This window comes from Erythrolamprus reginae, chromosome 5, assembly GCF_031021105.1.
Source record: "Erythrolamprus reginae isolate rEryReg1 chromosome 5, rEryReg1.hap1, whole genome shotgun sequence".
Taxonomy (NCBI): Eukaryota; Metazoa; Chordata; class Lepidosauria; order Squamata; family Dipsadidae; genus Erythrolamprus; species Erythrolamprus reginae.
Genome location: NC_091954.1, coordinates 81370970 through 81385329, shown reverse-complemented (window position 1 = coordinate 81385329; position 14360 = coordinate 81370970). Strand labels below are relative to the sequence as shown.

At 36.9% G+C, this 14360-nt stretch overlaps 1 protein-coding gene across 1 annotated transcript in view; it reads left to right on the top strand.

The window, feature by feature from the left end:
* Positions 1-14360, top strand: part of EPHA4 (EPH receptor A4) — a 204694-nt gene that overhangs the window by 170750 nt on the left and 19584 nt on the right. The window contains exons 12-13 of the mRNA XM_070753287.1: positions 3798-3859; positions 4670-4879. Of these exons, the coding sequence (XP_070609388.1) occupies positions 3798-3859; positions 4670-4879 (272 nt within the window). The remainder of the gene's footprint in view (positions 1-3797; positions 3860-4669; positions 4880-14360) is intronic.

Sequence of the window (14360 nt, the reverse complement as noted above, 5' to 3'; positions counted from 1 at the left end):
CCCATATCAATTTTCTCTGTAGAATTATTAGGAGTTGGTTGCCATATAGTTCATTTATGAATCCTGAAATTATAATATAATATAGATTGTTGGAATGTCTTTAATGTTTGTGATCAAAATGATAGGAGAAAGAACAAGGTATTACAGATGCACCACTAGTGGTAAATTTAAATTTTACATTTCAATTTTAAACTTGTTCTTTTGGATTGGGAGTTGACTCAAGAAACATGCTGCTGAATTTTAGTAGCATTCTGTAAATAAACAATTTTCCTGGTTTACAGTCAGTGAAGGGCTACCAAAATTTTTACTACCACACTGTGGGCTTGGCTTATGCTGAACGCCCTGCATTTTCTTTCAACATCTTTCAGTGCAGATTGGGTGCTCTGGGGTGGAGCTCCATTTTCGCTACCCCACTGCGTTCCCCACCATTCAGGCAGGAGCCCACCCCTTTTTATAGTGAAAATAAACAGTAACATTTTTGCTGAGTTTAACATAATTCTGTCCCGTTTCCATCTCCTACCTATAAAGTAAAATGGTATCAGAACCTCTGGCTATACCTAGTGTTCCATATTTACCATATTTACCAAAAGCCTGCAGACCAGACTCTATTTCTTTCTTTTTTTTCATTTTATATTCTATGGATAAATGATGAGGATATTATATGGTTATCTATGTCTAGTAGATCATCATCATGTTTAATACAGCAGGTAACAAAATACTATCAGACTTTCAAATTCCTCCCTCGATACCTACTATATTCCTTATGCTGATGCCTACTGTGTTTTTCGTATCACCTTTTAAAAATTTGTTAATGAAAGAAGAAAGATTCACAGAGCTTTTACTGAAATGTTTGCCTTTTGGGGGAAAAATGTGATTAGCTATTTTGTGAATATATAAATCTCCTATGACAGCTATGTTTTCAGCATACTTTCTACTTGCTCTGAAATTTAAGAATGTCGTTAACCTCCTATAATGTATATTACATTTTGCAATTACTGCCCAGACTTGAAATCAAACTTAGCCAGGAATATAGTCCTTTAGACCAGTGTTTCCCAACCTTGGCAACTTGAATATATTTGGACTTCAACTCCCAGAATTCCCCAGCCAGCAAATGCTGGCTGGGGAATTCTGGGAGTTGAAGTCCAGATATCTTCAAATTGCCAAGGTTGGGAAACACTGCTTTAGACCACCTATTTCCCTACAGGTTATATCATATGTTGAAGCAGAAATCAAAGCTCAATAGAATTAGACAATATTTTCATGTCATCCTTGTCTCCAGCCTTATTCTTGTATCAGCTACCCTCTGTTTAGGTATAGTAGAGCCATTAGTTATTAGAGTCCTGTGAAAAGTTATGATACTTCTTTAAGTTTATAAAATGTCTTTTAATTGAAGAAACTTAATTAAAATTCCTTTAAATATATTTGTTACATGACTTTAGACATATTACAAAGAGCCTGTGTCACGGATATACCTAGATTGGCACTAAGTAGATTCAATTTTCAATGATGAATGTGGGGGGAGCTGAATGTTCACACATAAAGACAAATGACTTTGCTTAGCCTTTGTCTTTAAATAATTGAATTCCTAGTCAGAATGTCTAAATTCATACTAATATGCCTGTCTTTGATTTCTGCATATAAGGTGAAAAAGAAATCATTGCTTGTGCAAATAAGATAGTTAAGTATCATAGATGTCTGATTTGTAATTCATACAAAAATGTTTCTTACAAAACATTTTTTGAAAAAAGATCAGGGATAGAATGTTTTGGCAATGGATGAAGTGTGAAGGGCTATGAATGTTCACATGTCAAAAAAACTGGCATTAAATCAGGTGTCCCTCTCTTAAAATGATAAAAAAAGCTTCAGCTTATTAATGTTCTGTTGTTTTCTAATAAAAATATTTCTAAAGAGGAATCTGACTAGAATTGCAACATGCTGAGATAACATACTGGGTGAAATATATGCTAATCTAGAAATAATTATAGCAGTTTTTCAGTATGAAAATGTTTTCCAGGACCCAATTTTCACAGACAAATGTTTCAACAGATTTTACTGGGGTCCTTCCTTCCTTCCTTCCTTCCTTCCTTCCTTCCTTCCTTCCTTCCTTCCTTCCTTCCTCCCTCTGAATTTTATCCCAGTTCATGATCTTTCTTAAAAAGAAAAGTTACTTGTATCCCTCCCAGGTTGATGCACTTAACTTAGAAAGTCTATCTACAAAGGAGCATGTATCTATATATAAAAAAAATAGGTAGACACAACTGGGTACTCAAATGATTCTAAAAAAAATTGAATATGCATAAAAGACACTTTAAGAATTAAACAGTGTTTAGATAGTCTATGAATAAATACACCAATGGCTGAAATTGGATAAAAATGGATTCAAAACATAATGGTTAGCGTGGCATCACTTATGGGCAACCCATGGTTAGTTTTTAGTTTTGTATTAAAGTTAGCCTTTTCTGGAGTAGAGTTTGATCATTAATTTGCCATGCCTTTTCAGGATAGAATAAATGGATAAAGCAACAAATAAACAACACATAAATAACAAATAGATAACAAATAAAGAGAAGAGCAACGAAGAGGATTGGGGGACAGGAAGCTAAAATATATGAAGAAAGGTTGCAGGAACTGGGCATGGCTAGTTTAATGAAAACACAAGAACAAGGGGACACAATCTGAAGTTAGTTGGGGGAAAGATCAAAGGCAACTTGAGAAAATATTATTTTACTGAAAGAGTAGTAGATCCTTGGAACAAACTTCCAGCAGACGTGGTTGGGAAATCCACAGTAACTGAATTTAAACATGCCTGGGATAAACATATATCCATTGCAAGATAAAATACAGGAAATAGTAAAAGGGCAGAGTAGATGGACCATGAGGTCTTTTTCTGCCGTCAATCTTCTATGTTTCTATGTTTCTAAAAGAAGGACCAGGGGAGACATGATAGCAGTGTTCCAATATTTCCCGGTTTACCACAAAGAAGGAGTCAGCCTATTCTCCAAAGCATCTGAGGGTAGAACAAGAAGCAATGGGTAGAAACAAGGAGAGAAGTAACTTAGAACTATAGAGACATTTCCTGACAGTTAGAACAATTAATCAGTGGAACAACTTGCCTCCAGAAATTGTGAATGTTCCAACACTGGAAGTTTTTAAGAAGATGTTGGATAACCATCTGTCTGAAGTATTGTAGGGTTTCCTGCCTAAGCAGGGGGTTGGACTAGAAGACTAGTAGTGTAGGACTTCCTGCCTAAGCAGGGGGTTGGAAGGTCCCTTCCAACTCTGTTGTTGTTATTATTGTTATTAAGACTAAAACATTAAAAATCATAAATTAAATAAAAGAGGAAGAAAATTACTCTTGAATGCCATACCTGGATCTTTGCTTACAGCTGTCAGTCTGCATCTCTCAAACCATAACTTTGATTTTTTCCCCAGCCAAACATACAAATTGTCTAGTAAAATGATGCAATTATCTTTACATTACTCCAAGTGCAAATAGGCCTATTTGGTCTATTACTCCATCTCCATTTCTCTTTAGTGAGCAATTATGGATTCTCATACTCTCTGGAGATTATGATGTGTACTATAGTTAAAGACTCTATCAGTGGGTTAGCTTAAGTGCTAACTTTCTGGCTGGAACTCACTTACACTTTTACATTATTTGTTTTCTGGCTCATTCTATAGGTTGGAAGTTGTTCTGTAAGTTTTTTTTAAAAAGTTTAAAAAAAACAACAACCCCTATCCATTGACACAATTGTCTGCATCTATGAACTCTGGGTTTTTTTATCTCCAACTTCTAGGTAAGCCCGTCATGATTATAACTGAGTACATGGAGAATGGTTCTTTGGATGCCTTTCTCAGGGTAGGTACTTGGCGTTTTATAAAACCTAAAGAGAGAAACACTTTAATATCTTTGTTTATCTATTGGGGTTTCAAGATGAAATAGAATTATGTTTGGAAATGCTTACTAGGTTATTTTTTCCTATTTCTATTGCTGGGAGGGTAAATGAACCATAAAATCAGCTCTAAATAATCCATGTTTACTCAGAAGCAGGTTTGATTAAAATGCTTATTAAAAGTCTCACATTGTTGTTGGTTAATTAAAATGGGAACATTCCACATATCCCAGGAAGCTAGTGCAAAAAGCACAGGATTATATTTTGCCAGTTAATTATAGGTCTCAATGGCAAGAAAAAAAGTAATGTAGTACAGTACAAGAGTTTTTAAAAGATGCATCATCTCTTGAGAACTGAGCAACAGGAGGTTTTATTCCCAAGGGGGAATGCAATCCTCAAGTGTAGAATAAATCACTTTTCTCACCAATAAAGTTTGAATACTCGCTGCTGGATTTTTAGAAATTGTTCACCCTTATTACCTCACTTTTTAAATAAGTTATCAACAAAGTCAGCATGTTTAGTATGATATATTCATCTTTTCCTATAAGTAGCTTAGGGAAAGGATAAGAAAGCACCAATTTGTTATCTAATGCCTACTAGAATTTTCTTAGTCAGTACAGACATTAGCACAACTTCTCATAAAGACCGCTATTTATACACTTTTAAAATATAATTCTGATGGTGTGTTCAGGGAGACACCAAAAAGTTGGAAAGAGAACTTATAATTGATTACAAATATGTTTTTTTTCTTTATCTTCCTTATTCATTCCCTTCAGAAGAATGATGGCAGATTTACTGTAATCCAGTTGGTAGGAATGCTCCGAGGAATTGGTTCTGGAATGAAGTATTTGTCTGACATGAGCTATGTTCATAGAGATCTAGCTGCTCGAAACATACTAGTTAACAGCAACTTAGTCTGTAAAGTTTCTGATTTTGGTATGTCCCGGGTTCTAGAAGATGATCCAGAAGCAGCCTACACAACTAGGGTAAGTCAAAATCTGTCTGAACATCTCTATCTGTCAGTCTGGCTATCTGTCGTATATGTCTTCCAACTTAATAAAGATAGAATTCTTTATTCTTTATTGGCCAAGTGTGATTTAACACACAAGAAATTTGCCTTGATGCATATGCTCTCAGTGATATATATACTTACAAAATATGTAATATTATCTAAAGACAGATACCTGTAAATCTCCTTTCCTGGTTAATATTTGTTGTGATTCAGCCTGAGGCTCCTCAGGGACCGGCTGGAGCTCTGCCGGATCCATGCCCAGAGGAGGAGGACAGTGACCAGGAGGGGGAGGACCAGGCAGACGGGGGAGAGGAACGTCTGGAGGAGGAGGAGGGAGAGCATCCTGAGACCCCCCAGGCTAGTAGCCTGGATTCATTGGATGAAGACGCACAGGCTATAATAGACATGAGGCAGAGACGTGCAGCTCAAAGAAGGGGCCAATTAGAAAGATATTTCCATCCCTGAATTGGCAACAGCTGGGTTTGGGTGTGGTTCTCCCCAGCAGGGTTAAAAAGCCGGCCCGCCGTTACAGTCTCGTGGAGAGTTATCAATTGGGAGTCCTGTGACCTTGCTTCGATTCTTGGCGTCTCTGATCTTGGCTTGTGGCCTAGAAGGCTGAAAGATTTGGGGGAGGCGTGGGTTTTATTTTCTCCAGTGTTGTTTTTGCCAGCAAGAATCCTGTTTTATTGCCTGGCCTTCGTGAAACCTCTGTGAAGCTTCATCGTGTTCCTGTCTGTGAGAATAGTTTTTGTTACCTGTGTTTGCTTTCCAGTATATAAACTGCCTTTGCTTTTTACCAGTGTGTCTGGATACTCTTTTTGGTTGGTGTTGGCGTCTGGGGGGACCCAGACAGAACAATATTTATATAATATCCCTCCTCATTGGGATCTTGAAAAAATACAACTTTAATGAAAACATTGAGAGACAGTAAAGATGATTTGTTTCTGTTAAACAGGTTTTGGTAGTTTATACTATTTTAATTATCTTATGATTAAGAAGTGATTGATATTATTTTGATTATTGTTCTATTTTCAGGATTTTATTGCTGTGTTGCTTGATATAAGTGGCCCAGAGCCATTTGGTACTGAGCAGCATTCAAACTATAGTTAATAAGCAAAGGGGGGGGGACTTATGTTTTCATATGCTGTTTGCTTATTTATGGAGATCAGTGACATTTTCATGAACATGAGTATGTTTATAACTGGTAGAACAATACTTACTTTAGTGGCTTCATGAGTTTTTGTTGACTGCATAAAAGTCTAATGAGGCAAAAATCACAGTTTATACAGCACTATCCTGGTGATAATAAACATCCTTGAAGCTTATACGCATTAGGATAAAAGGTGGTGCAAGGTTTATCATGAAGAAGTATAATTTTGTTAGATGTTTCGCTTTTAAATGCCAGCAGTTCTCCATCTGTTTTCCCAAGTACAGAGATTGTTAGAAAAATCTAGTTTGTGCTGTTTAATTTTCAGACTTCCCCTATAATGAGCATGCAGTTCATTAAAAAGACAGGGGAGGGGAGAGAAAATTGCAATCTGCCTTCTGAGTATTTTAATGCTGTCCAGCCCTGTAATTTCCCACTAACAAGGGCAGTGAGGTTTTGAGCCAAGACAGATTTCTAGAGAGCTGTGTTCAAACAGAAGGTCAGGAGGAAATGATTGAAAAGCTTTTCTTGCAATTCAGCAATGCAAATATAGTGAAGGGTTTTCCCTTCCAATGGAACAGCAATACATATATATAATTTGCATCACAGTATATTGTCTTCTTTTGATATCACTATTCAGGACAGTTTGGATAAGTTCCATAGTAACCACAATTAATTTCAAATTATTATAGTTTTTTTTTAATGCTACTGATACAAGCCAAGATAACCATATGGGTTGTAGGGATAAAAAGTATTTTTTTTCTCATTACCATAATAAACGAAAAAGAAAGCTTTAACTTGGCTATCATCCAAAGTATCAAATACCATGAGTGCAAGAAATCAGCTCACGTGCTTTGTGTCTTTCTCATCATTTCTATGAGCAGCTGCCAACCCTAAAGTGCAAGACTGTGTTCCAATCACCAGTCATTGAACGTTTTCAATTCCAGGAGTTGGTGCAGGTGATACTAAAAATGAAATATATCTGTAGACATAGATATACCAGATGCACAACAATTAAGTGAATTAAACAGAAAAAAGAGCCTATGGCATTGTAATGTTTTGCTTTCAGTTATTGTTCCCAGAAAAAAAGAAGAAAAAAGAATATCTTTAGAAATTCAGTAAAGCAGACCATCACTTTACTTTAAAGAATTATTCTAGACCCATAAAGACCCTGTGAATTTTTTCTAAAAAATAAAAGGGATTGGTTGCTTTAATCCTATGTCTTGGGTAAACATCTGCCCATTTACCAAAAGAGGAGAGAAAAAGACAGAGGCTAAATACCGCAGAGCTCCAACACTTGAGACTTTCAAAGGGATATTGGACTGCCATTTGTTCGAAATAGTGTAGTACTCCCGCTTGAGCGGGGAGTTGGACTAGGTGACCTACAAGATCCCTTCCAACTCTAATAATAATATAAATACCTGCATGTGGGCTAGAGGATCTGGTATGGTGACTAGTTACAGTAATTAAATTAATGCTATGTAACAGCATAATGCGACAAGTTTTTTATGTTCCAAAAATGTTCTGGAAGGGTTTTTTTTTTATTTATATCCTTTTTAATTATTTTTATACATAGTTCAAGCTAGCCAATGAACCTAATACTCCTTTCTCCTCTTCTGCCAAACCTGTGGAATGGGCTGGGCTATGCTGAGAGACAGGGATTTGCTCAGTGACCCAGTTGGCTTTCAAGCCTAAAGCAGGACTATAATCCACAATCACCTGGTTTCTAATTTGGTAACTTAATCATTAGATCAAACTGGCTCTCTAATTTTTATAGGTTTATAAAACCATACATAACTTGTAAATATGGAGAGAAGGTTTTCTCCTCTCATTTATTAACCAAAGGAAAATGTGGAGAAAATCAGGGCCAATGCAACATATAGTTGAAGTTGTAATGTCAGATAAAATGGTCACCAATTTTGATTATTTTAAAAGTGACGCAACGCAGTCTTGGAACATAGAAAATGTCTTTTATGCATATTCAAAAGTTGTTAAGGAGCAGCAGTGGAAGAGAATTATCCCCTTCATGCACCTGATGTGCTTGACCAGGGGTAGGCAAAGTTGGCTCTTCTAGGACATGTGGACTTCAACTCCCAGAATTCCTGAGCTAGCATGATTGGCTCAGGAATTCTGGGAGTTAAAGTCCACAAGTCATAGAAGAGCCAACTTTGCCTAACCTTGTGCTTGACAGATTACTGCACTAGATACGCTCTTGACCTGATACAGTAAAGGTCTTCTTGTGTTCGTATGTTCTTAAATTGCAAGTAATGTTGGTTACACAGAATTTCACCTTATTGAAAGCAAGGTATTTTTTTCCAATTTCTTTAAATACAGTAAATCTAGTTTAATCCCGTTTTCCATCATTTTCTTGGGATAGAAGCTAAGCCAGGACCTCACCCTCAGTTCTTACAGTGTTTCAACGATTTTCTTCTAATCCGCCGATGTGGCAGGCACAGGAAATACCATTGTATTTTACTTCCCACATCATTTTAACATATGGCTTAATCCTTGAGTTTGTGATTAAAATTAGATAGTGGCCTGAGTTTCTTTGTCAATTGTATCTTGCTCTGTGATAAATATAGACTGCTGCTTAATTGGCATTGGGCCATTATCCCAGTTTTTCATGTGTTTATTATAAAAATCCCATATAGCCATAAATTCTTATTGTTTAAAGGGGCAAGTAATATAAAGCATCATGAAAATCATCCCAAGATTTACAAACAAGTTATATAAAAAAACCTGTATTTGGTTTTGATAGCAGTGGTTATAATGCAACTTAATGTGTTATTCATAAAAATCAAATTTATCCTGCCAATATCTCGTCAATCCTTTTACTACTTGTTCTTCCACTTGTAATAATTCTCTCTATATATTACCTGTTTGTGCTTTTATATTCTTGCACTTATCCCTTAGTATCTTTTCTAAATTTGTTTCTTGTCTCATAAATATTTCTTTGTTTTCCCTTTTACTTAAATATGTACTTATCGCATTAATTTGTAACCAGTTTTGTTGTCCCAGGCACCTCTCTATTTCATTTTTATTGATTCTTCCGTCCCTTTCATATAACTGTTCTATTCTCTGTAACCCTTTCCTCCTTAATTCCCATATTATCTTTGTGAGGTTACTTTCTTTCTTTGTATTTATCACATGCAGCGTTGCTAATTTAGAGTTTGTCATTTTCAATTTATCTTGCCATTTCATCCAACTCTCTATTATCGCTTTAGTAGGATCTAATAGTCTGTTTATTTCTACCTTATTCCATTTCCTAAATATTAATTCCTGATTCTTAATATCATTAATTTCTTTCTCTAATTCTACCCATGGTTTTTCCTCTAATAATTGTAATTCCATTAGCCTATCAATATGATATGCGTCCCTATAATACTCCAAGTTTGGATTTCCCCAACCACCCTCATCCTCCGTTGCTATCATAAAGCATCATGAAATAATATAAAGCATCATGAAAATCATCCCAAGATTTACAAACAAGTTATATAAAAAAAACTGTATTTGGTTTTGATAGCAGTGGTTATAATGCAACTTAATGTGTTATTCATAAAAATCAAATTTATGGAGAAGTAATGGAAGAGTCAGTACTGGGAAGGACAGAGCTGATGCTATGAGAGAAAAGAAATTCAGTGAATCCTCTGGTTCTTCCACGTTCCTCTACAGATAAGGAAAAGCCTGGTTTGCTCACAATGCTCCATGCAGAGGTTTCCCATTAAGAGACTATAAGACTGTATTAGAGCTCTGGGACCTGGGTGAATGACATCTCGCTTAAACCATGGTTCTATGTCTTTAAATTGTTACTAGGTTCATATAACTCCTCAATGGGCGTAAGCAGCAACTGTGTGATCTCCTTTAGGGGCACCTCTAGTGAGGTGAGGGACGACCTCCTTCTCGTATTACAGGGCTCGACCGGCTTTGGTATGGGAAGGGGGCTGCACCTGGGGCTCGATGGCTGGGGCTTCCCAGAGACCAGCGGCGAGCCATTCCACACGCCATGGGGGCGTGGCATGGAGTAGGGGGCAGGTGTAAGGATACCACTCCCCTACAACCAGGCAAGGAGCTTTCACCCGAGAGTTGCTCAGAAAAGGTTTGTGACAGTTGACTCCACCCCCATTTTGATTTATGCACCCCTGCAGGTCACGCAATTTAATTGGTTAATTAATTAATTGATAATGAATTAATAAAGTGACCCCGTTATACCCAAACTTTCTGTGTCCGAGTGTTACTCCACCTTTGCCGCAAGGGCCGTCGGCCTCTTACTGAGCCGGCAGTGTTTGTGGCGTGGGCGTGGAAGGAGGCTTCTATTTTGGGGGCGGAGCCTGCGGCCCACCGTCATCGACAGGGGCCGCAGTAATGTCATTGCAGTTCGCGGGGCACCGATTGGTCGAGGAGCGGCCAGGGAGGCGCCCTATATAAGGGGCCTGCTCGTGGTGCCACTCCTCTTTGTTCCTTGTCTCCAAGTGGAGATACCCGCCCACTTTCCCGTTTAACTACCTTAGCATATTGCTTGTTAATGATTTTTTTGGATGTTAAGAATCTTCAGAAGGCTAATTTTCATTATACCAACTGAATTTCCTTTTATCTTTAAATATATATTTTTACAAAATAAGGACAATAAAAGAATAAAAAATAATTTTATTTTTTAACTTATTTTTGATTAAACAGCATAAAGGTGACAAGTTGATTTTGGAAAGTTATAAACAGGCCATATGGTCTTCAAAGAATATTTCCTGAGAGTTGTTTAAAATTTTGCAAAAATATATAGGAAGATTTTGAAAATAATTCTAAAAAAATCTTGTTGCGGATTTCATGTAAATATATGGAACAATATTATTTCACCATCGAAGAACTCAAGGATATTTGAGAACCCATCTACTCAGAAATTTGTCTTTAAGATCATCTGCTACTATAATAATGGATATAAAAGATATTACAGAAAAGAAACAAACTTTAGTGGACAAAACAGAGATTGAGCTAATTTCTATGTGGATCTGAAACTGGATCTAAAAATGCCAGCCCACAAGAATGATATTCAGAATTGATGCTACTCTGGATTTACAAATGAACTGACTAAACTTTTAATCATTAAAAAACAATAATAAAAGGGAACATACAAAGAATGAATCATAAGAATGACTTGGGTAGCTTTATTATCTTGGATTTAAAGACGTTTTAAACTCCTAGTGAAGGGGTTTCTGACATGAGACAAAGAGAAAATAATAAATCAACTTGTGGGACAATGTCCAAATGATACTTTTTAATTTTTCTCTCAAAAAGCAAATGGACTTTCTTGGGCTCCTTGCATGAGAAGCAAAAGATTTTCAAACCATAAACAAAACCCAGAAAGTCCAGTTGCCTTTTGAAGAGAAAAAAAGGCGCACCTTTGAGACAACCATGCTGTGGATGATTGAGAATCTCTGTCGTGGGCCATTATTTTAAGGTATTAAAGATCAAGCTTTTAAAAGTAGATTTAAAAAACAATATAAGTAGACTTATTTTATCAAGATTAATACCTGTAGGTACCGTGTGTGTGTGTGTGTACTGTATCTACACACACACACATGTATATATGTTATTATTATAGCTCTTAATGGACTTTTACTGATTCAGAGTATATGGTGAAATTATGTAATTTATCAATTAATAAGAGATGAGTGATGGAAAGTACAAATATTTTATTATAATATAAGAAAATGTCATAAATTCCTGAAGTTGTTTGTACTTATTTGGGGAAAAAAGAAATCGTTTCTAAAATAAAATTTTCTTTTTTTTACTATTTTTTTATATTCTTAGTTTGCATTAATATTTTTATTTTTGCATTTGTCAACTTAACCAGTGGTAAAAATATGCTACTCATAAACAAACATGTGTTGTATTGTACCAGATCAGATTTTAAAAATGAAAAGTGATTCTGTCTGTTTTTAAGCAAATAAAATTTAGGTTTTTTACGGTCATGTTTAATCTAGAGAGGCTAAAGCAAATAATAGGAATGGTACTGTTTTCAAGCCATTATTTTTGCCACATTTGGTAATAAGAAAGCACACATTAGAATTGTAATAGAAACATGTTTTATTCAGTTTTAGAACAGTATTCATGTTCTGAAGCATTCCAAAATGGTATTCCTGAACTGATTTGTTGACTGTGAACAAGCCATCGAGTGGCTTGATAAATGTGATAAGTTCATGAAAAACAGGCCTGGCAGGAACAGTACACAAGAAAGGCTATAGTAACAGAACTCCTGTTACTCCTCTTAGCAACCATCTAAATGATAGGAACGTAATGCTAATCTTATAAAACCATATTTTGTGGGTGTTAGATAGGGTGAATGGAAGAGACAGACAGACGTGGCTTCAAAACAACAGCTCTTTATTTGGCAACTATCTACAACCCAGCAGGATAGCCCTTTTATAGGGAGCTGCCAGACAGTCTAGCCAATCAGCAGTCAGTATTTTTTCCTCCAGAATGGGCTAATTTAACATATGATGCAGTCATGCAGATAGGCAAGGCATTAAGTTGGTCTTTCAGACCTGCACAGTTCAATCGGAGCTAGGTGATCAGTCAGGTTAGATGAGCTTCTGTTGCTCTCAGCCTTGGCCAATGGAAGTCCCTGGATTTTGGCCCAGGGTGTGCTTGGAATTTCAAGGAATGGTTCGCTCGAACCTCATCCCCCCCCCCCAGCATGAGTGTTGCTAGGTAAGTCTTGCTCGGCTTGAGTTCTCTCTGTTATGAGTGAGTGATTGCTCCTCCTCTGGGAGTCTACTGGGGCCCCCATAGGCACAGTAGTTAGAGTGTAGCCAATCTAGGTGGGATTGTAAATAAAATAAATAAATAAAAGAGAGAGCTCAGTAGAAAAGCAGAATTTTATAAAATGCAGAAATCTTAAACTCCATCAGCATTTTCCTTAAAAGGAGCAAATAGTTTTGTGTCATTTAAATAGCAAATGTATGCCTAATAGTGTTGGGTGAACCCAACGAGGTTCGGGTTCGGCGAACTCACCCGAACTTTGCTGTGAACTGAACTTTTGCTTGCAGCAAGCCGCTGCAGCGTCCTTTTCTGTAAAGATGAACAAGGAGGTGGGGAATTCCCCACCTCCTTTTGCTTCCTTTTATTTTTACAGAAAAAGATGCCGCAGCAGTGCTTCAAGCAAAAGGAGGTGAGAAATCCCATGAAGGGATTCCCGGGGCGGGACTTTGACATCACAGAGACTCCTTCCTCCCTGTTTCAAGCGGCCAGGAAGTAGTCTCTGTGACGTCAGAGCCCGCCCCTGGAATCCCTTCGTTGGATTTCCCACCTCCTTTTGCTTGCAGCGCCACAAGCAAAAGAAGGCGGCAAATCCCACGATGGGATTCCCCACTCTCCTACCGGGGTGAGCGGCGTTTCGCAGTGTTCAGCTGAACCTGAACCCGAACTTTACCCGAACTTTTGAAAAAGTTCGGGCTCGGGTTCGGCATGACGAACACTGCAAAGTTCGACACGAACCCGAACTTTGGAGGTTCGGTTCGCCCAACACTAATGCTTAATAATCTGCAAGCCATGATCATAATTAAAATAACAATGTGAGCTCTTATGCTTTCCTTTCCTTATAAGGACCCGGAAAACCCATTCAAAGCACTGAAATGTTTACAGGTGGTCCTCAACTTACAACAGCTCATTTGATAGCTATTTGAAGTTACAACGACACATAAAAAACCATTTTTTGCACAACCGGTAAAGTGTCCCATGATCAAAATTCAGAAACGTGGCAAACTCAGATTTATGCAATGTCCTAGGATCATGTGATTATCTTTTGTGACCATCTGACAGGCAAAGTCGGGAAGCCAGATTCACTTTACAACCATGTCACTAATTTAACTATTACAGTGATTAACTTAACAACTGGGGCAAGAAAAGTCATAAAATGGGGCAAAATTCGCTTAAAAATATCTCATTCAGCAACAGACATTTTGGGCTGAATTGTGATCATAAATTGACAACTACCTGTATTATATGTTCTCGCCTATATACTTATCTCATATTTTAAATACTATTTGAGTTAAGCACAAAGATGAGAAAAGTATTTATTTTCTTTCTGATGAAGAGATTGAACTTTTCCTTCTTAAGTCTGCTTGCTTACAAATTTCTTTTTCTTACAGAAAAAGTATGTCTTTTGGAGGAGTTGTGGGGAAAGGGAGATTGTTCTATTATCTTTTCATAAATATACTATTTCTTTATATAAGTAATTATGAACATTATATATATAATTGTAAGCCTGCATAAATGAATAAGCAAACCTTAAACATTTGCAGTTGTATAAATGCTT